This window comes from Castanea sativa, chromosome 6, assembly GCF_040712315.1.
Source record: "Castanea sativa cultivar Marrone di Chiusa Pesio chromosome 6, ASM4071231v1".
NCBI classification, from domain to species: Eukaryota; Viridiplantae; Streptophyta; class Magnoliopsida; order Fagales; family Fagaceae; genus Castanea; species Castanea sativa.
In genome coordinates, this window is record NC_134018.1 from 37,646,212 (window position 1) to 37,670,186 (window position 23,975).

General features: G+C 33.2%; 2 protein-coding genes across 3 annotated transcripts; one reads left to right on the top strand and one right to left on the bottom strand.

Annotated features, from left to right (window-relative positions):
- The first annotated feature begins 7,008 nt into the window (after positions 1–7,008).
- On the top strand, positions 7,009–21,649 carry LOC142640799 (transmembrane E3 ubiquitin-protein ligase FLY2). Of its 2 annotated transcripts, XM_075815063.1 has the most exons (15): positions 7,009–7,678; positions 8,826–8,898; positions 11,827–11,954; positions 12,388–12,503; positions 14,454–14,514; positions 15,849–15,915; positions 16,018–16,095; positions 16,245–16,402; positions 16,488–16,547; positions 16,681–16,774; positions 18,139–18,306; positions 19,588–19,916; positions 20,543–20,659; positions 20,748–20,916; positions 21,331–21,649. In XM_075815063.1, the coding sequence occupies exons 1-14, from the start codon at positions 7,499–7,501 to the stop codon at positions 20,847–20,849; spliced, it is 1,731 nt and encodes a 576-aa protein (XP_075671178.1). In that variant the 5' UTR covers positions 7,009–7,498; the 3' UTR covers positions 20,850–20,916; positions 21,331–21,649. The 2 variants fall into 2 exon arrangements, with proteins under 2 accessions (XP_075671178.1, XP_075671179.1); XM_075815064.1 differs by lacking the exon at positions 7,009–7,678 and having other exon boundaries at positions 8,877–8,898; positions 12,450–12,503.
- Positions 21,650–22,061: 412 nt separating this feature from the next.
- Positions 22,062–23,674, bottom strand: LOC142640800 (pollen-specific leucine-rich repeat extensin-like protein 3). Its single transcript, XM_075815065.1, has one exon. It carries the CDS (start codon positions 23,536–23,538, stop codon positions 22,285–22,287), a length of 1,254 nt encoding a protein of 417 aa, XP_075671180.1. The 5' UTR covers positions 23,539–23,674; the 3' UTR covers positions 22,062–22,284.
- Positions 23,675–23,975: the final 301 nt, after the last annotated feature.

Sequence of the window (23,975 nt, forward strand, 5' to 3'; positions counted from 1 at the left end):
GTTCAACGAGAGAGGTAAAGCACACAATATAGGCAAATGGGTAAAGGACACACTCTATTACACACTTATTGCAAAAATGAGAATGAATTTATGTCAGTATGTGGTTGGAGTTGGAGGAGATGGCCCATATCATAGAGGAGGTATTAAAGCAACCTGATGTAAGCCCACTTTCGGTTCCTAAATGAAATACTACAAAACACTACCTTTTCGATTCTCAATTAAAATACACTACCTTTTCATTAAAAATTGAAACTATAAGAAAAAAAAAAAGGAATTTGTCACGCATGACCTTGACATTTTAATTTTAATATCTTAATTCTTAAGGGTGATATCTATGACGTACCTGAATCAAGGCAAGTATGCAACCTTCTCCAAGCAAGATGGTTGGATCACTTATGATGTGTTTGGATAATAGGATTTAGGCACATGAATTTGAATTCGAGTAATTAAAATTCAAATACTTTGTTTTAATAGTTTAAAAATAGTCAAATATTTGAATTTGACAAATTCACCAAAGATTTTAAACTTTAGAATCTTTGAATTTGAAATAATTTCAAAATCCATAGAATTTTAGAAATTCATAAGATATACTTCAATATTTATAGATTTGGAATAAATGCATTTCAAATCGTTTTAAAATCCAAATCCAAATTCAAGTATTCAAAGATGCAACCTTAGAGTAATAGTGAATGACTAAGAATTAATGTAATAGAAATTATTTGATTTGGAAAGTCCACCAAAGATTTTAAACTATATTGGTCTTTGTAATTGTATTAAGAATTTTTTGTTTTTTTAATATTTATTTTTGTCTTCACTCAATTACTCTCCTGTCCCACATTCCTTGTCTAATTTTTTATATTTTTTTAAGAATCACTTATTGCTTAAGTGTCCTTTAGTATTAACATTTGCTAACTACCGATAGATCCATGCCTCAATCCCTACTTAACAAATAACAAGTTAAAAAACATATTGAAATTCAGCCACTATACTCACAAATTCAATAAAATGTATAAATTAAGTGTAACTTTATTTACAAGAATAGATTGTTAAAAGAATCATATTTGAGCTTATTTCAAGAATAGATTGTTAAAAGAATCATATTTGAGCTTATTTCAGTTAGACTTAATAATGATTTAAGATTAGGGTGTTTAACTTTTTATTTTAGGGGTAAAAAAAAATAGAATAAAATTATATATATTGCCAGCTCAAGGGTTCATTTTAACTCCCTGGACCAAAGCTAACACTGCCCCTAATGAAAAATGCAACACACAATTTTATTTGTTACTACAAAATTCTTATTAGAAAAATGTCCCAAAATTTTACTTTAAAAATTAGTATGCCAATTTAGGCCACTTAGGCCATTGCCATGAAAGGATACAATCATGGAACAACAAAAACGCAGTAGGAAGACTATCACAGAACAGAAGATCCATATTGGCAAGATCCTAATTATGGTAGTAGGGTTTCTTGAATAATTAATATAACATATGAAAACACACTTAACTCGACAAAATGCTTAACCCAATGAGTGTATAAGTTTAACTATGTTAAATTAACCATTTTTTTTTTTCATTAGTATCTAATATGAGACTTCACTAGTTAATCAACTTTCTAAAAGGGCACATAAACAAGAAGAAAAAGAGAGGAGGGCTACCATTTTTGGGAAGGGTAGGCAAGGAACGGTTGTGTTTAAAGGCTGCTCCTCTGGCAAAAAGGAGAGGCTGTACTTGTATGGTCCTGTTAACAAAATCCATACTTATGCAGGATAGTCTAAAGGGAAGCAGGTCACCAAACTAGCAAAATTCAATCATTTCGGAAAACTTACGCAAGTTCAAAGAAGATGGCATAGTCTTAGATAGAGATTTGTTGTAAACTAATAATTTTCTTTGACTTAGGACAATATGTACCTTCAAGAATTAGACTAGATTCCTAAAAAAAAAAGAATTAGAGTAGGCATCTTTTGTTTTGTATTCCTTTCATGGAAACAAAAAAAAAAAAAAAATTAAAAAATATCAAAAATGGGTTGTTTGGTCTCTTTTCCACCCCCAATAAAGCCACAAAATTATGCGTCAACAAAAATTCAGCCCAGTTGAAAATCTTGATTTTTTTTTTTCTACAAAAGAAGAAATTCCAGTAAGGTGGTTGAATCATCCTTGACGATCAATTTCCCACAGCAACTAAGCATATTAATTTTTGTAAACAAGTCTTTCACACAATAGATTGTCAATTTTAGTCATGCAACCCCCTATTTGACTACATACCAAACAATCTAATTTTTCTTTCTCTAAGCACCTAAATCAAAATTGGAAATTAGATTTTCATTTTCATTCATCATGCATTGCCGTACCCAAAAATTAAAACTTTTTTTAAAAAATAATAAAATTTCATCTTTAAAAAAATGCTTGAACTAGGATATTTGTTTTTTATTTTTTGTATAAAACTAATATTATGTGGCGTTTGGTACGAGGTAATATTTTAGGATTCTCAAGAATGTTTAAAGATTCTCATGTTTAGTTGCAAATTACTCTAGGGAATCAGATACCAGGGGAATATGGATTCCTCCCGTAAATCCCTCTCAGTAGGAATGCAGATTCCTTTAAAACAAGTGGGAATCCAGATTTCTAAGCTTAAAGGAAATTGTATTTTTTATAAATTGATAATTTTAACCATTTTTCATTATCAATTAAGCAATTAAGATAAAATATAAAACAAATCATCAATATATTTTCCCGCCAAAATAATATAAACAGGATAAACAACTCTATTGATATATTCTTTAACAAAGTTTTATTTAGGTTTCACGTGTGAAGAAAAAAAAAAGTTGTCAAGTTGTTTTGTTATGGATTAAACTCTTTTAAAAATTATTATTAAGAATAAAAAACATTTGAAAATATAAATAGTTATTTTTGTATTGTACTTGTTGATGATGCCGAAAATCGTCAGTAAATCACACGGTCCTTACGTGCTCCCGATGGAGAACCTGCACAACACAAAAGCTAAAGACCTTAAGAGGAGTACTGATGTGGTATCGGCCAAATACCCTCCGACGGTCAAGTTAGAGAAATCTCTTGTTGACAACTCTAGAATGCTAGAACTGGGGTGAATAATGTGTACCTTGATTTGTGAGGGTTTGGGGTATTTATAATAGCGTAGGGCCGAAATTCATGTCTTGGTCAAGAAGTTCTTTCCTTATAGAAGAGAACATCTTGAATTTGCATATCTCCTAGAGTTCTTTTCTTGTAGGAGTCTTCTTGATTAGGGTTAAACGTGGGGTGCAAGATATTACCTTATAAACGCATGCGTGGAGATCAAGCAAGGCCACGTCAGGTTCGTCGGAGATTCATATATCCACTTTCAGCTTATTGCCTTCAGCTTGTCCCCTTCAGCTTGTCCCTTTCAGCTTGCTGCCTTCAGCTTATCCCTTTCAGCTTGTCCCCTTCGGCTTGCTGTCTTCAGCTTATCATTTTGTTGCTCAAAGTACAGTCGTCAGCTACAGGATAAAGCTGTAGACCTTACACTATTGTCTGTCATGAACAGTGCCAACGGCCTTGTTACGTATGTTACCCTTTTGTTTCGTTATGGGTTAATTACAAAATTACCCTTATCACTTGTCATTTTGAAATGTTAGACTATAATTTTAATAAATTTATCATAATTAATAGTTTATATTTGGTTTTTCATTATTTATTTAGATGAAGTTTTTTTTTTAAATGACTTGGTAGTTCACATTCAAATCTAAGGATAGAATAGAAAAAATAAATAATTCATTTAAGATTCTTGGGAATAAACCAAACATTATCATCTCACATTCCCAATGAAACAAAACATAGAAATAGCTACATTCCTAGGAATGTAGGAATCACATTCCTAGGAATCTGGATGCCAGGAGTAATGTGGATTCCCCCGTACCAAACACCATATTAGTTTGGTTAGTATTGATTCATCAAGTTATGTATTAAATTTGTCTTTATTTAGTTCATTACGCACTATTGTTTTATTCTATTATTAGCCTCTGAGCATGCGCTCACGCACGTACTCAAAGGCACTTTTATTTTTTATGGTAAAGGTTAATAATTTGTATCTATTATAATTTAGATATATATATATATATTTTTTTTTTTCAAACAAATAAAAATGATAAAGTTTAGAAATAAACAGTAAATGTGTTTTTTTTAAGATGAAGGGAAAAAAATCCTAAATTTTAGAAGTTTTCTTTTTGAATTCAAAATGAAATTTGTTATTTGACATTTTGGATTCTATTTTTAAATGAAGTTACTCTTCATTAATGAAGACATTTTTAAACCACAAAAAAGTCTGGTTGAAAGAGGAAATTCTCTTATATGTAATATAGATTAAGTGAAGTTACAATAGTGACTATGATAAATTAGATTTAAATATATTGTACTTTAAATTTTATTTTACTATAATTTTATATTGTCAATAGTATTCCTTCTATTTGTAAATATTTTTTAATTATAAATACTTACTAAAGCGATCGATATGAATATGAAAACTTAAGAAAAAAAATGAAAGAAGAATAGAAAATTAAATCGTAAAAAGCTAGCTACTTTTTTAAAAAAATATTTCTTTCCTGCTTGAAGCTACGGCATTGATCATAATCCGAAAGGGTGAGTTGATGCTAGGCTAGGGTGGTGCCTTACCCCAATTGCACAGTTGTTATTATATCTCTTGATAATGCTATAATAATAACAAAATAAAATATAATATAATAAAATATAAAATTTATATGAAAACTCATAGATCAAATAGAACTTCATCCAAAACACCTAGAAGATAATGAAATAGGATAACAAAAGACTTAGACGATAATGAAATATGATAACAAAAGGATAATCAGAAAAATAATCATAATTATCTTCAAAAAATAATAAAAACTATAGATTTTATAAAAAGCCTAAATTATTTTCTAGATGCTTGGATCTTTTGCGTAATTTAACTGATAAAATTCGTTATAATTGCTTTTTAAAAAAAGTTTTTCAAAATCAGAATGGATAAAGTTTTTGAAAAGTAGATATTAGTGATTTAAATACAAACACGCATAATTATTGATTTTGCATCTCAAAAAGTAAAAATTATGGATTTTAAATATGAGAAGTGCTACGTCCACAACATTTTCATAACAAATCACAGGTGATTAGTTGTTATTGGTTCAGATTTAAATTTAGCATTGTGATTACTTTTTTAACCTAACAATAACAACCAATAACAACCTGCTACTTAAGATTTGTTGTAAAAATGTTGTTGACATATCATTTCTCTTTTAAATATATGTTGTTTATGCCTTGTTATAGTTGTTTTTAAAAAAAGTTTTTCAAAATTAGAATGGATAAAGTTTTTGAAAAGTAGATATTAGTGAAATTTAAATACAAACACGTATAATTATTGATTTTGCATCTCAAAAAGTAAAAATTATGGATTTTAAATATATGTTGTTTATGCCTTGTTATAGTTGTTTTTTAAAAGAAGTTTTTCAAAATCAGAATGGATAAAGTTTTTGAAAAGTAGATATTAGTGAAATTTAAATACAAACACGCATAATTATTGATTTTGCATCTCAAAAAGTAAAAATTATGGATTTTAAGTATGTGTTGTTTATGCCTTGTTATAGTTGTTTTTTAAAAGAAGTTTTTCAAAATCAAAATGGATAAAGTTTTTGAAAAGTAGATATTAATGAAATCTAAATACAAACACGCATAATTATTAATTTTGCATCTCAAAAAGTAAAAATAATGGATTTTAAATATATGTTGTTTATGCCATAATAATAATAATGATAATGATAGGAAAATGTTAATTAATGCCCTAAGGGCAGTTTCTTAATTATAACTTTATTTACAAATTAACATAAAAGTTTTTGTAAATAAAATTTATAATAGCCATAACATAAGTCTTCCCTATTTACTCTTTTATTTTTGTTGATAAGTTCAATAATTACAATGGTGAAAAGGGAATATGAACTCTGGATGTTTTTCATAGAAGTACTAAAAAACAACAAAGTTCTTAATGTATTCCTTATTTATTTAATATTTTGAAAATAAAAATTTGAAGAGTATACACTTTTTTTTCATGAACCAGGACACAATAAAAAAGGAAAAAAGAAAGAAAGAAAAGAACATATAAATCGTTAGTGAACTCATTACTAGGGCAGAGCTTGTTGTATGGAATACACTACCCAATAAATTAGTTTTAAAGGTATTAGAGGTAGGATAATAAGCAATAATTCAGTTCCTTAAGTAAATTGGAAAAGGAAAAGACGAGAATAACTATTTAAAAAAAGACATGTGCAATTGACCCATCATGACATTAAATTAAGATACAACAATGTTCTTGAATAACATGTACCAAGTGTACCACATTGTCAACATTGGACAAAGCCAACTTTTAATGTAGTAGTGGGATGCTCTACATTTTGATGAAAAATGTTATAACATTGTTACACATACAATTTTTTTTTTTTTTTTTTTGTTACTTATTGCTTATTGCTTTACACATACAATTTTTTGGAGTGTTTAATGTTAAGTAGAGATTAATCATGCAGTTGTTAGCATTTAATATAAAAAAGTATAGTTTTTATTAGCGTAGGAATTGTTCAATGTAAAGTACCAAATTCAATAATAAATGACATTATTCTAAATGTCAAATATTTGTGGCCCTTTAATAAATCTGGTTGGACAAAAAATAAAAATAAATATAATATTTCTTCTCAAAAGACATTAATTAATTAATAAAAACAAAAAAGAAAACGTAGCAAAAAGAAGCGTCACCAGTCACCACCCAAAAAGGGACAATACCTTACCAATCGAACCATTTGGTGACGCCAAGAACCGACTGACTCCACTCCACCACCACCCCCCCCATTGGCGCGTGTCATCCACCTTCCTCCAGCGCGTGGCCTCCACTCCTCTCCTCAAAAACCCAGAACTCTTTTTTCTCTCTCTCTCTCACAAACAAAAACACTCGCGCACACACATGAACACAACAAAACAAAACAAAACAGCAAAGACCCAAGACCAAGAGACACATCAACAACCAACTACTCCAACCAGCTTAACCCAGGCTTTATTAGTTTTCATCTCCTAAATCTATTAGCGTACAGTGCATGTTTTGTTTATATTAAATGAGTGTATTCTACGAGGTTGTACTTAAGTGTTTGGTTTTTGGTAATTATTAAGATATATTGTTTTTTTTTTTTTTTTGGTAATGGTTTTGGTAGTTAAGGAGGGTTCCTTGCTTGCTAAAAATTGTGGGTTATTTTTTTTGGTTCTGGTCTATTAGTTGTTAAGCTTTCATTTTCTTTTATCTGATATTTTCGGCTGGTGGTTCCTATGTTTGACTCCATTTGAAGCAAAGCCCAAGTCTTTTCTTTAAGCTCTATATGCTGTAATGGGTATTGGATTGTTTTCTTGGATTTTACAAAATCAGTTTGAGGCAGAAGAAGAAGAAGAAGAAGTGAAGAATTGGAGTTGAATTTTTTGGGATGGTTTTGTTGGGTTTTGAAATGGGTTTTGGCCAAAGTTCAAGTTTTTGGCGGTTTGAGAGGAGGGGGTCGGGGTTTGTGTTTCGGATTGTATTTGGATTGTGGCTTTGTTTGGTGCTTTCGCAGCCGGTGGCGGGTCTGAGACCATTGCGGGAGAGAGCTCGTTCATGGGGAGATGAGGTTGGTTTCCGAAAATCTGTGTTTAATTTTGTTCTTGTGTATTGTATTTACTTGTTTATTCAATGGCAATTTAGGATAAAGATTGTGAATTTGAATGTAGTAGTGTAAGTTCGATTGGTTGACTAATGGTTTGATCATGTAATGTTACGTTTGCTGTAACTTGATAATTGTTTTGCATTTCGGCATCTTTGATGGTTTAGGAAACTGTGAATCTGTGATGGATTGTACTGTGTTGTGTTTGTACTTAGAGCTGAGTGATGTTGGTAAAGTGAGATTGACAGAGCAGATTAAGGAATATCATTGGGTTATAGACGCAATAAAGAATTTAGATCATATCGTTTGAGTGAAATTAGAAGAGCAGAGTTTAGTAGTGATGTAAGTAAAAGACTTCTTTTCTGCCTAATTATAACCCTCCAATGCTTGCTATGAAGAAGAATAATCTTACATTGATGCAGTTTTGTGCTTCAAATGCTTATCTTAGCCCTTCAATTGTTTAACAGGAGGTTAATGTTTCTTTGAATGAGCAAATGAGGAATGAAAGTAAAAAGAACAAGACTTTAGTAAATGGAATACAGAACTTTTGTTTTGGGGGGGGGGGGGGGGGTGTGGGGGCAGTGGGGGAATCCATATCTTGAATAGTTACTGATAATGATCATTTTTCATGGTGACCGATGAAAATGCTTCATAAATGAGGAATTCCTAGCTTTACAAGTTGTCCTAATGTGCAGGACCTGGATTAGCAGAGAAAAATCTCAAGTAAATTGTCATCAAAACTTTTACAACATATTGGACCTTATGATATTTTAATTTATTATAGGGAATGCTACTTATCAAAAAAAAAAATTATTATAGGGAATGCCATTTGTGATGCACATTCTTTTTTTAAATCTAATCACATGAAAAAAGTTTTATTTCTATTTTTATTTTTTATTTTTTATTTTTTTTAAGAAAGAAAAAACTCCATCCACTATAACTTATTCAGTTGTTTGTTAACCTAAAAGCATTTCAAAATTTGGAATTTCAGTACTTTCACAATTTTTCATGTCAACTATTTGTTTAAAATTGAATTAATTTTTTTTTTTTTTCAAAGTGTTCTGAATGGATGTGATAGCTTTTGCATGTTGTTGATATTGTTATTTTTTTGCAGTGGCTATTTATAAGAAAAGATGAAAGTGAGTTGGGTCCATTTTCTGCATGGAACATAACAGGAACTTACAGAGGTTTGCAACTTATATACTGTGAATCAATCATCTCTTCATTATACTCATGCTGTTTGCAAGAGTTGTCTGCTACAAATTGAATGTATTTTCATATGATACCATTATGTGTTCCTCATTGTCTCTTTGGAATATGAGGAGCTTGGTATAGCTTTGGTTTGTTTTTTATTTTTAGCTGACCATTCAACTACAAGCAAATTTTTAGTTCATGATAATGAACAAATTGATGATGTTCATGCTTCCAATCATTCATTTACAATTGAAAACATGGCTTGATTGCGTGGTCTGCTTGAATTTTCAAACCTGTTGTTTACATTGACATTATGACTTCCATCTCTTGCTTATTATGGCTAGTTGAGTGCCATTGGACAGAGAGTTTAGAGTGAAAGACAGCATGATGGTGAAGAAAACTAAGTGAGAAATTGGGTTTCCTAATGTTAAAAAAAGACAGCATGATGTAAAAGAAACCTCTCACACAGCGGCTGCCCTCCACACCAAGAATCATGCCAAAACTCTATTTGAGTTCCATCCCCCACCTTGAAGCTAATGAAATGAGCAATTGATCCCATCCCACCCTTATATTCTTCCAAAGTCTCACCCCATATGCTCCTCTAACCCGTTTAGAACTCCAATTGCCCCAGATGCTACCATATTTATTATGCACCACCCTCCGCCATAATGCCTCCCTCTCTTGAGCATATCGCCAGAGCCACTTTCCCAATAAGGCCTTGTTGAACTCAACTAAATCTCTGACACCCAAACCACCTTTCTGAATTGGATCATAAACATGCCTCCACTTAGCCAAATGAAACTTGAATTCATCTCCAACACCTCCTCACAAGCTCTATAGCCTAGAGCTATAGTAGGAATATGATGAGTGAAACTATTTGGTTAGGATTTCCATATTTCATTTGATACGTGGAAGGTGTAAAGTAGATGTATATATTTGCGCATGTGTGTGTATAAATAGAGGGAAGGGTTTGAACACTAATGTTTAGAGTTATATGAAATGATATACTTGGCAATAGTTGAGGATATTGTGAAGGGATGATTTTTTTGGCTAAAACTGATCAGTGAGACATTGAGAGAGAACTGTATAATATCAGGAAGATTGTTGGCAAGTCTGAGTTGTGTATAGTATCCACTGGGCTTCAACTGTACTGCTTTATCTGATTTTTTAGTTTCTATTTCCTTTAGTTCTTGATTTTCTTGTATTTGGTTCATTGTTCAAAGTGTTCACCATCGTGAACATGATGTTCAATTATTTTCAATAAAAGTCTTATTACTTATCAAAAAAAAAAATATTATCTTTTGCCAGCTGATATCTTGTTTAGCCATTAACTTGAGCTGATTATTGTCATATACCTCATAATGGCTATTTTTCTATTTAGAAAATTTAGGAGCTCGTGACCTGTAAAGTTTGTGCTTACTTCTTAAGTCATTCAGTGGAAATATGCTTCAATTGTCTTTGATAGAGTGATGTAACCAAATGTACACATCAAATCACCCCCCTCACGCCCTCCCCAATAGGTGGAAAAACCTGATAATACAATTATATAACCATGCTTTATGGAGCAGATGAAGGAACCCAAGTTGGAAAAATCTTGTAGATTCTGATGGCTTTAATAATGAAAGTAGAATGTCGTTGAAGAAGAGGGGTGGACAGCAGTTCTCATGATTCTAGTGTTATTATGAAGCCAAAATATTCTCAAACAAAATAACGTGCTGTTGATTGGGTTGGCTTGGTCAACTTAGGTTTTATCAGCCAAGTTCTCTTCATTATTAAATTTTTGCACTCACCAACTAATTGCATTAATTGTTGTAAAATTTGAAGGTATGATCTGACTATGATTAGAAAACTTGAGCCATTGCTGTAATTGATGGCATGCAGTCATTAGGATTTATCAATAATTATGTAATGGACTTATTTACAACTTATTGGTTCGCTCATTAAATTGGATATAGAGCTTGATAGGCACGCACCCAAAGTTCATTACTTTTTTTTTTTTTTTTAATCTTTTATCTTTTCTCCCTCTAGGGAATTGGCATCACAGGTGGTGGTGGTGTCATTTGGGGTATAGTATACTTCCCAAAAATGCTGGAAGAGGTGCCTCTGTTGGTTGTTGGGTTTGACAAACCACTTGTTGAGCTTGACCTGCCTCTTGTTGGTTTTGATTGTTCACATCAACCATACATGTCATCAAATTGGTGACTTCAGTTTTTTTTTTTTTTTTTTCAAATCACCTCTGTTTGATTCAAGTTGCATCTCCTGTTATAAAAAATGAAAGAGGAAAGTAATTTCATATCTCCCCATAATATTTTAGTTGACCCACTTGAATTTTTTTATTGAAACGTATTATAATAAAAAATAGAAAGAAAAAGATAACTAAAGCACAAAGGCTGTGTACTAAAAGAACCATCCAACAAAGAAGATGGACTATTGCCATCAATAGATATCCAATGTGTAAGAGCAATCTCAAAAGCAAAAACTTGAGCGGTTGAGCCCATCAATAGGAAAGTTAACACCTTCAAAATTCCCCGTTTCTCTCATGCCATATGACCCACATGAGTAACTATTTCCCTACACCCCATACTTTGATAAATAAATATAGCAGTAATACACCTGAATAATTTTTTTGTAATATTTCTTGATATTAGAAGTAATGAAATGCTTAATATTTGTCGCATGTATTGAGATGTAGACCAATTAATAATTGCTTGGCATGTGGACTTTATGTGCATTTCTGGTGGAGTTCTGTACATATATAGAAATAAATTTATTGTACAATTTACTAAATTTTTTTGTCATTTTTAATGCACGCACAATATTATCAGTTGATCATTTTGAACACATTATGAAGTTAATCATCCTAATTGGTGAGTATTTATATCTTGATCTGATTACCTAGAAACTGGGCATCTGAGTTGCAGGGAGTTGGAAATTTCTGGATTCCACAAATGGCTCTTCCAGGTTTCCAGATTTGAGGAAAGCCACAGGCAATTCAATGATTGAATTAGTTAGTACACCAACAAAAATAACCGGTGTACATTATGTTCAGGTGAGTAGGTGGAATTGTTGGTAAAGAAGTTCATATTAAAGTCAGCATTTATGAATAGCATGCTGTTTTAAAGTAATGTATAAGTGTGAGATATGCTAAACATCATTATAAACATTTTCGGTGTTTTAAGCTTGCACAATCTGTTCCTGATGCCGAAGCCAAGACAATGATTCCCTATTCATCATTTCTAATACATGTCATTTTGAGGGTATGCATGTAATTCGAGCTATGAATACTTTCAGAACCCCAAATCACCAGGATCAACAACTAAAAATTTCACAATCGCTATCTTCTCATCATAGAACATATATTTAATACTCTTTTACTGAAATTGTTAATATGTAATAACTATAATTGCTTTAATGTTTACTTTTCATGTTTTGATAATTTATATATAAATGAAATTTTTTCGCTTTTCATGGTGCTAACCCAGGGGGTAATTATTTTCCATGATGTGTTTGACAATGAACACAATGTTGGGGGTGCTCAAATCAGGGTGGAAGGTGTATATATATGGCCTTTTAGACAACTTCGAATGGTAGCTAACAGGTGAATTTCATGAATTTTATGGTCATACATCTTTAGTTGCTGTATACACATTTTTATATTCTATGCGGTATGTTTATTCTTGGTGCTTTGTTCTTATGAGGAGATCTTCTTTGCAGCTGGTGAAAAATTGTACTAAATAGTCTTAAGTTCATATGACCACACTTGCTTGTGTTTGACCCTGGTTTGAAAATGCTATACTTATGTCTAGCAACTAGTTTGAGGTGTAGGTTAATATTGGAAAGTATATACTTTCAATATTATTGAAGACCAAATCAAGGCTTTGATTATTGAAGAAAACCATGAGACTGGAATAAATCAAGAAATTGATTGCTAAAGGAAATTGTGTGATCGAAGCAATCAATTCAGAATTGCGATTGATTTGTGTATGTAATTCTCATTATAAAAACGGGGTCTATTATAATGTATCATCATCCAAGTGACTAGTGCTAACACAAGTCAGTTTGATCATGTGTCGTTTTCCTTTTGTTTTCTTCTAGTCATCGCTTCCGCATCTTTAGTCACAACAACCAACCGGACCTAAACTCCAAAATATCCACATGCTCGCCATCACAAAGATTCATACTCAAACTAAACTCACACTACTCCACAAATTCTCAAATTTTGTTTGATGTGGTGTATTTGGAGGGAAATAAATAGTAGGTGCCTTGAAGATAGTGAGAGTTCTCTGCCTAATCTCAAGTTATTCTTTTTTAGAACCTTATTGGACTGGTTGTCAGTTTGGAGAAACCAATCATTTTCTTCAATTTTTGATTTATGTAATTTTTGTATTTGATCTATACGCCCTTGTGTACTTGGGTGTCTCTTTTTTTATATCAAAAAATATTTATTGCTTATCAATATAAATATATATATATATATATAATCAAAAAAAAATTCTCCACTCCTAGTAGATCCTTTATTTTAAAAAACAAATCTCAAATCCTCCTCTCTTTTTTGTCCTCCAATCCTAGTTGATCATTTATTTCACATTAAAAAAGAATCTCAAATCTTGTTCTTGTGACCCCATTTTTTTAGGTTTTTGATCCTAATGAATCCTCCAATTATTTTGGTCATAGTATCCATTGTTGGCCCCTTTATTGTACTCAAAAAGAGAATTACAAACAAATTTGAAAGATGTACTTCAAAAAAGAAAGATTCAATATTTACAAGTAGCGCATTTTATCAAGGATACCATGCACAACTTGAGAGGTTGTACATACTTTTTGTATTATAAAATCGTTGATTATTGGAGAAAATCGTGGGATTGGATTAAATCAAGAAATTGTGAGATTGAAGCAATCAATCCAAAATTGCGATTGATTTGTGTATGTCATTCCCATTACAAAAATGGGTTCTATTATCATGTATCATCATCTAAGTTAACAAAGAAGATACAGCCGTTTGGGCTCTTGTTTAGTAGATGTAAGCCGTGTGGTTGAACCACATAAAACTCTCATGCCTTCTCCCTTCTCCTTTCTCTATCATTCTAGGTTAGATTTCTTCAGTTAACATGCGTAATTTGGTAATAGCAGTTGAAATGAGAAGCAGAGCAAATCCTTAGAATGTCTAAGTTGATTTTTCTTCGCATAAATTCGCAATTTGCTGTTGGAAGGCTAATAAGACTAAATGACTTAAAAAAAGTTGGATGACACACAAAAGTGATAAAGTCATAGAACTTTCCCGAAGCTTCACTGTGTCAGTTGTTGGAATTTCTTATGTATTTTTTTTTTTGTATTCTTCTTTGGACTGTTTCTGTGACATAATGAAATGATAGGCAGTTTGAAGTAATAACTGCATTGTAGAACACATTACTGATTTGTTAACAATATCAATTTGCATGTTATCTGTTTCCATATTTCATTTTTCCTAAGGTTAATTTGATTTTTCTAATTCAATGTTATTCATCATCTTAATTGCTATGCTCTACTTTAATGTGTTACCATATTGCAGTGGAAAAGAGGGAGAGCTGAGTCAGGAAGATGATTATCTTTTATCTAATCCATATCACTTGGTAATGCTTCTCACTCAACTCATCTATGATTTTGATTTAGGACTTTATTATGAAATTGGTCTCACTGTTTGCCTGATGATATGCTGAGTCATATCTCACTGTATTTGCCTGACAAATTTTTTTATTTGATAGTAGTGGAGTGTGTTAATTACTGGGTTTTGAATTCATCAAGTTTTAACCTTGGTCTTCATTGGGCATTACAAATTTGATTTGGGATTTCTTTTGTTAGTTTACTCCTAAAGAAGGGGTGAGAGTGAGGTCATGCTTCAAAGAATTAATCCTGTATGAGCATGTGTGTATTCACCTACAAACATTATGTTATCATATCATTTACATATAATCCTTGCAAAAGTGGAATCCTTGTGCACTAAATACGACCTTTTATACCACTTGCATAGAAATGAAATATATGTCTACATTTTTATCAGGTATATATTTTGTTACTCACCCTGCCTTTATTGGGAAGGGATTGGACTTGGCACTAAGAAGATACTTCAAGATAACCTAAATTGTTCATACTCTTATCTGATTTGTATCCAATCTGGATACACAGGACACAGCAGGATATGCATCAGATACATACTTCTAAGTAATGGAATTAACTTCCTTCACTGATGGTTTTTATACAGTGGGACACAGTAGACCATGGCTGGGACAGTTGAAGTACAGCACATACTTTTCAGAGGCAAAAGTTTTTTTTTTTTTAAGAAAAAAGTTTTATATGTTAAATATAAAATCTAGTATCTTTGAAAGTTAGGAACATTCAAAACTCTATATTTAATGAATATCAAATATGGATCTGGATAATTTGTTTGTTTGGTTAATAGCTTCTAAGTTAATTAAATCATTTATGCTTAAGTTATTCTTTTTTATGTATGTTATTTGTATTTCATTCTAAAAACTTGCATAATATATTGTGAAAATATAAAATATATCTTACTTATCAAAAAATAATATACATTGTTAAGATATCTTAATATATTAATTAGTTAACATATGCTAGATTTTCAAGAATTGACATATCGCTGCATTCATATTGCATTGCGTTGTATCCATATCCCATATCTCCATCTCCTCTTCATAAATTTGGTACATATAAATATTGGGTTGGCTCGATGCCGGAATGTTAGATCTGTTTAGGGATGTTAGTGGGCCCTGGTTTTTTATTCTGAATCTCACCTGGTCTTTGCATGTTCCCAAAATTAGCTTCTTTGGCAATTGTTTGCATTAGGTTTGATTGACATTGCTCACAAAACTACTGTTGTCATCTATTGATGTAAGTTTGTTTGCAAGGGTTCCTGAATGCTTTCTACCTTTTTAACTTCTTTGTACAGCTAGGAGTTTTCTCATCCCAGGTGTTCCAAGAATCTCCGCGGGATAAGATATGGAGAAGAAAACATTGTATTCTTGTCTTCTTCACCTTGAACTTACGTCCATGTTGCTTCAATGTATTTGTCCTTGTTGCTTCAATCTTGTAGTAATATCTATTCTTGCTTACTGCAGCACCAATTTATCAAATGGAGAAACAGTGTAATATTGAAATTGCAGCTCAAATTTCACGTGTTTCATCAAACCAAAATGGTAATTGAGTTCTCAGTGTATTTTTTTCTTTCTTTTTGTTTACCCCTTGTCTTTGACCTTATTTATCTCTAGGAATGTTTGGAAAACATTCTTTTGAAAAGCAAATGGCTACCTTTTGGTTTACTTAGTTATTTCATATATTCTTGTAGATGGGGATCGTGATCGTTATCATATAGAAGGATTAATGGAAAGTCCTGCAGTGGATGATGGTGTGGATTGCTTCTCACCCTTACTGATAAATGCTACATCTGTCAACATTGAGGTCTACTACAACAAGGCAGTGAACTACACCTTGATGGTCACCTTTGTATCCTTTAATTATAATTATTTGCCCAGCTTAGTCAGAATGTTATTAGCCTGTTTTGCATGGACTCCTTAACCATGTTCATCAGGTCTCTTTCCTTCAAGTTCTTCTACTAATTCGGCAGATGGAACATGGCAACACTCAATCTGTAAGAACTATTATAAAATGTACTTGAGAATAAAACTATAAAAGTCATAGCTTCTGTATATATGTTTTTGTAAATATTCTTTTAGCTTTTTTGAGTTCACAAAAAAATCATCGTTCTGATCTTCCACTGTTAGGGAGCTGCCAAAGTTTCAATTTTAATGATTGGCCAACAAGCTATAATGGATGCTTATCTTTGCCTTCTCCATCTGACAGCCGGAATACTAGTTGGTAAGTGTAGTAATAGCCAATACTAGCTTACTAGAGGGTTTTTTTTTTTTTGATAGGTAAAAATAATATTATTGAAAAGAGACTACTAGAGTTTTTTTTTATTTTTTTTTTAATGTACAGTTTTATAACCTATGTATATGTATTAAATTTTTTTACAAGATTATTACAATTATCTTAGTTACAGGATTTTTAGAGGACCCATTTCATCAGCTATTTACTTTTAGACAAAGTGTAGTAGTGTAGGTACAAATTAGAATAAATTCTTTTGCAATTATAGAACTGCAGTAGGAAATACTAACTTTTGCTATCTGATTACTTTACCCAAGCTTTTGGTAACATAATTTATCTAAGGATTCCGTATAGCTGGAGAATGTTAAATGCCTTTGACTTATCATTTTCGGTTTGTTTGCACCCTCCACATGTTACATCGTCTCACTTGCAAAGTGAAATACCAACTCTGGAAAGAAATCTGTCTCAACAATGACCCTAATGGAAAACATGACCACAGTGCCTCTTCCCCCCCCTCCCCCCCCCCAACTTCTTGTTTCCTTTTACTTTTGGGTTCAATGTCTGGCCTACACAATGGGATATCTGAGCAGATTTGTGTATGTACTTCTGATAATGCTGTCCACTTGCAATTTGCATCCAGTGCTAAATTAGAATGACATCATTTAAATTTACGATAGGTATGTAATCTTGTACTTACTGATGATGGAGCACACTGATACGTGAGCCACACCTGAATATTGCATGTATTTTTATAAATGATGGTGATGATATACTGGCATTTAATTGACCATTTGTATGAAAACTATGGTATAATTTTTAGATTTTTAAAATAATTATTCACATACCTTCGGTTTAACTTAGTGAATATGCCAGTTGGAAGTCATCCAAATGAGCTAAATATTTTTTTATATGGAATGCAATTTGACTGGCCTTGTCTGACCAAGATTGAATTGAATTCGGATGAAAATAATATCATCAGATCTAGTTATCAAAAACAAAATAATATTGTCAGATCTGGGTTTGGACAATCCAAGTTGTACACCTCAATAACATACTGTTTAAATGCATGTTTGCTACACAACAGGGAAAGTGGCTTTCTAGCCTTTCTTTTTGTATTGACATTTATTATGATGCTAAAATCTCAGCACTTTTGTGTAAAATGCGTACACTGCGTTGGCGTTCTTATTATAACTTGTATACAAGAGTGTAATTCATTTTTTTTACATACCTTGATTGTGCAACTGCTTCTGCATATTTTTATTCTTGCATCCTGTATGATGACCATCCTGGCTAAGTTTATTAATCACCTCATACTCATCATCATTAACCAGGTGTGTTTGCTTTTTTGCATACAGAATCCTTATTCAATGCTTTTGCAACTGCTGCCTTTTTCAAGTTTGTGGTCTTCTCAATTTTTGAGATGAGATATCTTCTTGCAATATGGAAGGCAAGTAGGCCTATGAATAATGGTGAAGGTTGGGAAACTATGAGGCGTGAGCTTTCAGTTCTATATAGTCGTTTTTGTAAGTATTATGGAACTTTTGTGTTAATCTTTTCAATGCCACTCTTCCAATTGTGGTGGAACTTCTATTTATAAGATCTATTGGAGGTGATGCACACTCGGAAATAGTGCACACCTTAAGTATATTCATGCACATTTGCCCCCTTTATGTTTACTAGCCTTCTCATATGCAACTGTGCTCAGAACCTCTTTTTCTTAATCTTAACTGGTTCATTTCTCAAGTAAAGGCTAAAAATAAGGAGAAGTGAAATTAGAGGAAGAGTAGTACATGGTGTCGTGGTTTGGGGTGATTTTGAATTATTCAATCTACTTTTATATCCTCATTATTTTGATTTTACATTAAACTCTTTTGAATTAGGGTGCGTTTGGATACCGCTTATTTTGTTGAAAACTGAAAATAATTTTTAAAAAATTACTGTTCATGCGCGGGTTACTGTTCATTTGCCTATTTGCACTGTTCATGTCCTATGAACAGTGCAATAGGTGCTGGTGGGGGGGGGGGGGGGGCTGAAAACGTAATAACCAAACACTCACTAGATAATAGTCTTATTTTTGAAAGTATAAAGAAGTGGACACCAAAGAATCCTTGTCAACCAAAATGTTGGAATTAAACCTACCCAACTTTGAGATTTCAGGCTTTGTCAAGAACTAGAATGTTGCATAGAGAAAAATTGCACACTGTATATCCTCATTTCTGTAGCCATATGGAATCATGTCTTGTTAGTGTGATCAGTGATGACTACTACTGTATGAAAAATTCTTACACGCAGTTCAGTCACATTACTTTATAACTGCATGGTAGTTCCAGAAGTATCTTCTTCACAGTATCCTCTTCCTAAGTTTCTTAGTATATTTGCTATGACAGCCTATTAGAATAGCAATATGTTAATATTAATAATTGGTGGTGAATCTCCCCTCCCCCCGCCCCCCTCCCCCCTCCCCTTGGGCCCAACCACAAACTTATGAAAATAAATAAATAATTGTGGGCTAAATAAGCCAGTCTTTAAGACATGTAGTTTCCATGCACCTGTCAAGTTCTCGTGCTACTTATGCCATGTTAAGATAATAATTTTTTTTTCTCTTTTAGTAATTTAGTCCCATTGATGATGTAATAAATACTTATTAACTTTCAAATCTTAATGATTTCCACTCTGCTACATTGTTCAAATACACCAGTGCTCATTCTACTTTAACTATGTATTTGACCATTATCTTTTTATTATCGAATTTTTTGTATGAAATTGTTGGGCTAGTTTGATCTAACTGTTGCATATATCTGCAGATGGGATCCTTTTGGGAGGCATTCTGGTCATGTATGAGTTCCATAATTTTCTGAGACCTATTCTTCTCCTTTTGTACTCTTTTTGGATACCTCAAATAATCACCAATGTTGTTCGTGACTCAAGAAAACCTTTGCATCCTCATTACATCTTAGGCATGACTGTTACTCGGCTAGCAATCCCATTATATATGTTTGGCTGCCCTCACAACTTCATGCGCATTGAACCTGACAAGAGTTGGTGTATTTGTTTGAGTGTATTTATTGTACTCCAAGCATCTATTCTTCTTCTCCAGCACTACCTTGGTTCTCGTTGGTTCATTCCTCGCCAGGTTGGATTCAACTCTCTTCCTTGTTCTTTTGACAATTGATGGCACATTCATGCATAGCACACCCATATCCTCTAAACCACACACCATCCATTTGTTGTATCATAAAGATATGATGATTGCTCTAGGTAAAAGAATTTTGAGGAATTTAGTTGAGCAAGGAGTTGTGTTTATTGTACCTCTAGTCCTGAGCTTGACTACCTGTTAATTGATTTGCTTGCCCTTTGAATCTTGATATTAGAATATATAAAATGTGAACATATAAAATGGTGCTTACCATTCAGTACTTCTGAAGCATTAAGAGTTGTCCTGACTTCCCATGTTTTTGGGCTTCACTTGCCTGATTCTAAGTAGTTCAACTCAACAAGAACATTGAATTACTTAATCCTCTCTTCATTTAATGGGCTTCAATTCATGCAGAGAAGGATTACAGATCAATGAGACTTTTAATATCTATGCAAATAATAATTACTCTTTTTCTTTCTTTTTTTTTCTTTTTTTTTGCGGTGTGCATTATTGCAGCTAGACGTTAGGAGAGGTGTACTTGTATCCCCACAGTGCATTATACTCTAAAATTTCCTTGACTGCATTCTTTATGGAAATCTCACTTTGGGTATTATGGTTTGCAGATTCTGCCTGAGAAATATAGCTACTATAGAAGGTTTGATCAAGATACAAATCATGCAACAGATTGTGTCATTTGCATGACTGCCATCGATTTTACACATCGATCTAATGACTGCATGGTATTCAGATGGGACTCTTTCTTGTAATTTGTTGGCATAGTTAGGTGATCTTTCTTTGAACAGTGGACTGAGTTCAAATATGTTACAGGTGACACCGTGTGATCATTTTTTCCACTCTGGTTGTTTACAAAGGTGGATGGATATAAAGATGGAGTGCCCAACTTGCCGGCGTCCACTACCACCAGCATAAGAGCATCTTCTCACTTTGTTTCTATATCATATAGGACCAACTGACTTTACCCAACTCGCTAATTCTGGTAATATGATGATGTCCATTGTCATGCAAACATTTGGTATTTTTGAACTTTTAGGTTACTGCTCAGCTATTTTGTGAATTTTTGCGGACTTCTTTTTTTTTTTTTTTCACATAGCATTTCTTATTCAATTTTTCTCATGTGCTTTTGTGAAAATTAACATCATGAATTTTGGAAATTATTTACTAATTGGTACAAAATCGAAACCAAATTATTTTAATCAAAATTTTGTTATTTAAACTTGCATTGCTTCATGTTGAATTCATCTTCTTCGTCCATGCACATTCTTTTTCTGGCTTTTCAATATATTTGCTCATAATTGTAGAATTTGTCTTTTTTGACATGAACTGTTAGTGTTAATTGTTATTGTCCCATCTTTTGGTTGTAATCATGTCTTCTATTTATTTGTTTATTCAGGTTGGGAATAGAATTGCTTTTCACTTGAGTTCACCTTCAGAAGAAAAGGTGAGATACAACATAATCAAAACTGTCACAGATTCTGTAACAGTGCGTAGCTGATAATTCTTGTCTTTGTAATATAAATTGTAATACTTTAGTACATTTAGCAATTTTATAACAGGTGTAAATCCTTTTCTATTCAATCTTGGGCTCCCACTGTGTTTATTTGTTTTCTGAGTGGGGTGAGAGAGCTGACGGCTGTTCTGATGAAAACCAAATTGGCCTTTCAATTTGATGCTGTCAATTAAAGTAAATGTTTTTTTTGCTTGAAACTTCATATGGGTGTATGTTCAATGTGTTGAAGGTTCCATAATTACTGCAAAAAGTAATATAAGAATGAGGTCAGTGATTAAAAGGAAGTAACTCAGAAGATGGTTAGAACCCGCTAAAAACTTTATCTACATCTCTCCAAAATCCCTTTGTAGGATATAAACTATAAAGCTAAATGGATTTGTATTTCAAGGGATCACAGGCGTGCTAGCATGAGATTTCTGATCAGTTACTTATAGCTGGGTAAAATAGGACTTTGATCATACAAAAGCAACTTGCTACAAGTCATGCATCATATAAGCGACGTCCTTGATTATTTTTGTTATGTAATGGACCATGTAATCGAGCCCAACTTATCCAAGCTAATGAATAAACACGCCATCTGCCTGAGGAAGATAGCTGTGATCAAGCAGTAATGGTTTCTGTCAAATTTTTTATTTGTATTGGACTCAAATCTGGTAGCCATTTCCAAATCTTTGAGAGTTTACATTTACATGGTTTTTCAAGTTGAGGGAGATGTGATTTCTTCTAATCATAGGTATATCCATTTACAAGCTGCACACGAGTAATTTACAAGGTAATTGTCTCACCCAAATTTGGATCTTATTTTGCTTCTGAAAGTTACCACCTTATATGGTTGCTTTATGTGTAACTTGGAGGGATAAAAGGTGAGGACACTGGCACTATAGCTGGTGCCGCAGCAGGAATAAAAGCAGTTCCAAAAGCAGTTGTAGCACCACCTCCTCCAGCACCAGTACAGGGATGCTCGAAGCAGTCAACAGGGTGCTCAAGAGTGGCGTTGCATTCCTTCGCGCTTCTCTGCAACGGTTTCTCTGGAAAACAATTTTGACGATCATCATACTTTAAGCCTCTTCTTGATGTCAAATTCTGGCATATTCCCTGCTCCTCACAAAAGAAGTTATATGAGAATGTGAAGTTTTTCAAGCTGGGCAGAAGACACACTCCCTCTGATACAATCCCACTTAGCATATTATGCCTAAGATTTAGTATCTCCAAGTGAGCTAAACCTGCCAGGCTGTATGGTATAGGACCAACTATATTGTTAGAGCTCACATCCAACACCCTCAATTTGTAAAGATATCCCAGCTCTTGTGGCAAACACCCTGTCAAACTGGTATTGATTAAAACAAGCTCCTCTAGAGTACTGGCAAAGTTGGATATAGTCGATGGAATGCAGCCCCCAAACCGGTTGTTAGCAAACACCACCACTGAGGCTGAGCTTGAACCAAAATTTGGTGGAATCATTTTGGTGAAACGGTTGTTGTTAACAAATATTGCATCAAGTTTTTTGTTGAAAAGCTCAGGAGGCAGTGGCCCTTCAAAATCATTGAAGCGGATATCAAGATAGTGTAGAGTGGGAAGAGGGAGCACAACAGAAGGGAAAGGACCTACAAATCTGTTGTTACTAAGATCAAGCTCATAGAGAAGTGTAAGGTTGGCTAAAGTTTCTGGAATGATGCCACAAAAGCGGTTGCTGTTTAGATGGATAAGTGCAAGGTCAGAGAGTAGGCCTATTTCATGAGGGAGGAACCCAGCTATGTCAGCATTATTGAGGTCAATGCCAGCAACAACTCTTATTTTGGGGTCATCAAGAGCTGGTGCACAGAACACGCCTGTGTAGTTACACACAGAAGGACCAACCCAGTTGGTAGTGAAGTTCTTTGGGTCAGAGTAGATTGTTTTTTTCCATTCCTGGAGGGCAATATAGGCTTGGTGGAGTCTTGGGTTTGATGTAGGGGAGTGGCTATGAAAACGGTGGTGATGAGTGGCATGGTTGCTATGTTTTGCTGCCAGATTGTTGAATGAGAAAGATATGTTCACAAGTAAGAGGACTAAGGCTCGGGTGGTCAAGGAAGAAACCAGAGATGAAGCCATTTTGCATTGTGAGTTTATGGTAATGAGCTTGTTTGTTTAAGTAGGAGCTCTTTCCCTTTCAATTGAAATGCCAAGTCTTCTGTATAATCATGGACAAGTCCATTTCTAACTGAAACGCTTTCATTCTTTTGTCGAAGAAGACACAAAGAAATTGTTATAATGACCCGTTACAGCGACAGTTAACCGATACAGAAGGCCCCAAACATAATCTTATCTGCCTCATAAGCCATTCTTGTAGTTTACATTGGTGTTTGAAGGAATGGCTTGGCTGTGTTGCTGGGTCATAGGAATAATAATAAACAAATGAATAAGAAGTAGTACCAATAATCTATGGGACTATTCAACGTTGTTTGCTAAGATTAAGATTACTCTAGAAATTAGTTGCAGACAAATGCTTTTGTGGAGATTGGCGAAGAAGCTTGAAGGGGAGGGAGGAC

Excerpts from the sequence above, each read along its gene's own strand:
- LOC142640799 (XM_075815063.1), top strand. The coding sequence starts at position 7,499 with ATGGTTTTGTTGGGTTTTGAAATGGGTTTTGGCCAAAGTTCAAGTTTT. Across the intron at positions 8,899-11,826 it reads CATAACAGGAACTTACAGAG|GGAGTTGGAAATTTCTGGAT; the intron begins GTTTGCAACTTA and ends TCTGAGTTGCAG. Across the intron at positions 19,917-20,542 it reads GTTGGTTCATTCCTCGCCAG|ATTCTGCCTGAGAAATATAG; the intron begins GTTGGATTCAAC and ends TATGGTTTGCAG.
- LOC142640800 (XM_075815065.1), bottom strand. The coding sequence starts at position 23,538 with ATGGCTTCATCTCTGGTTTCTTCCTTGACCACCCGAGCCTTAGTCCTC.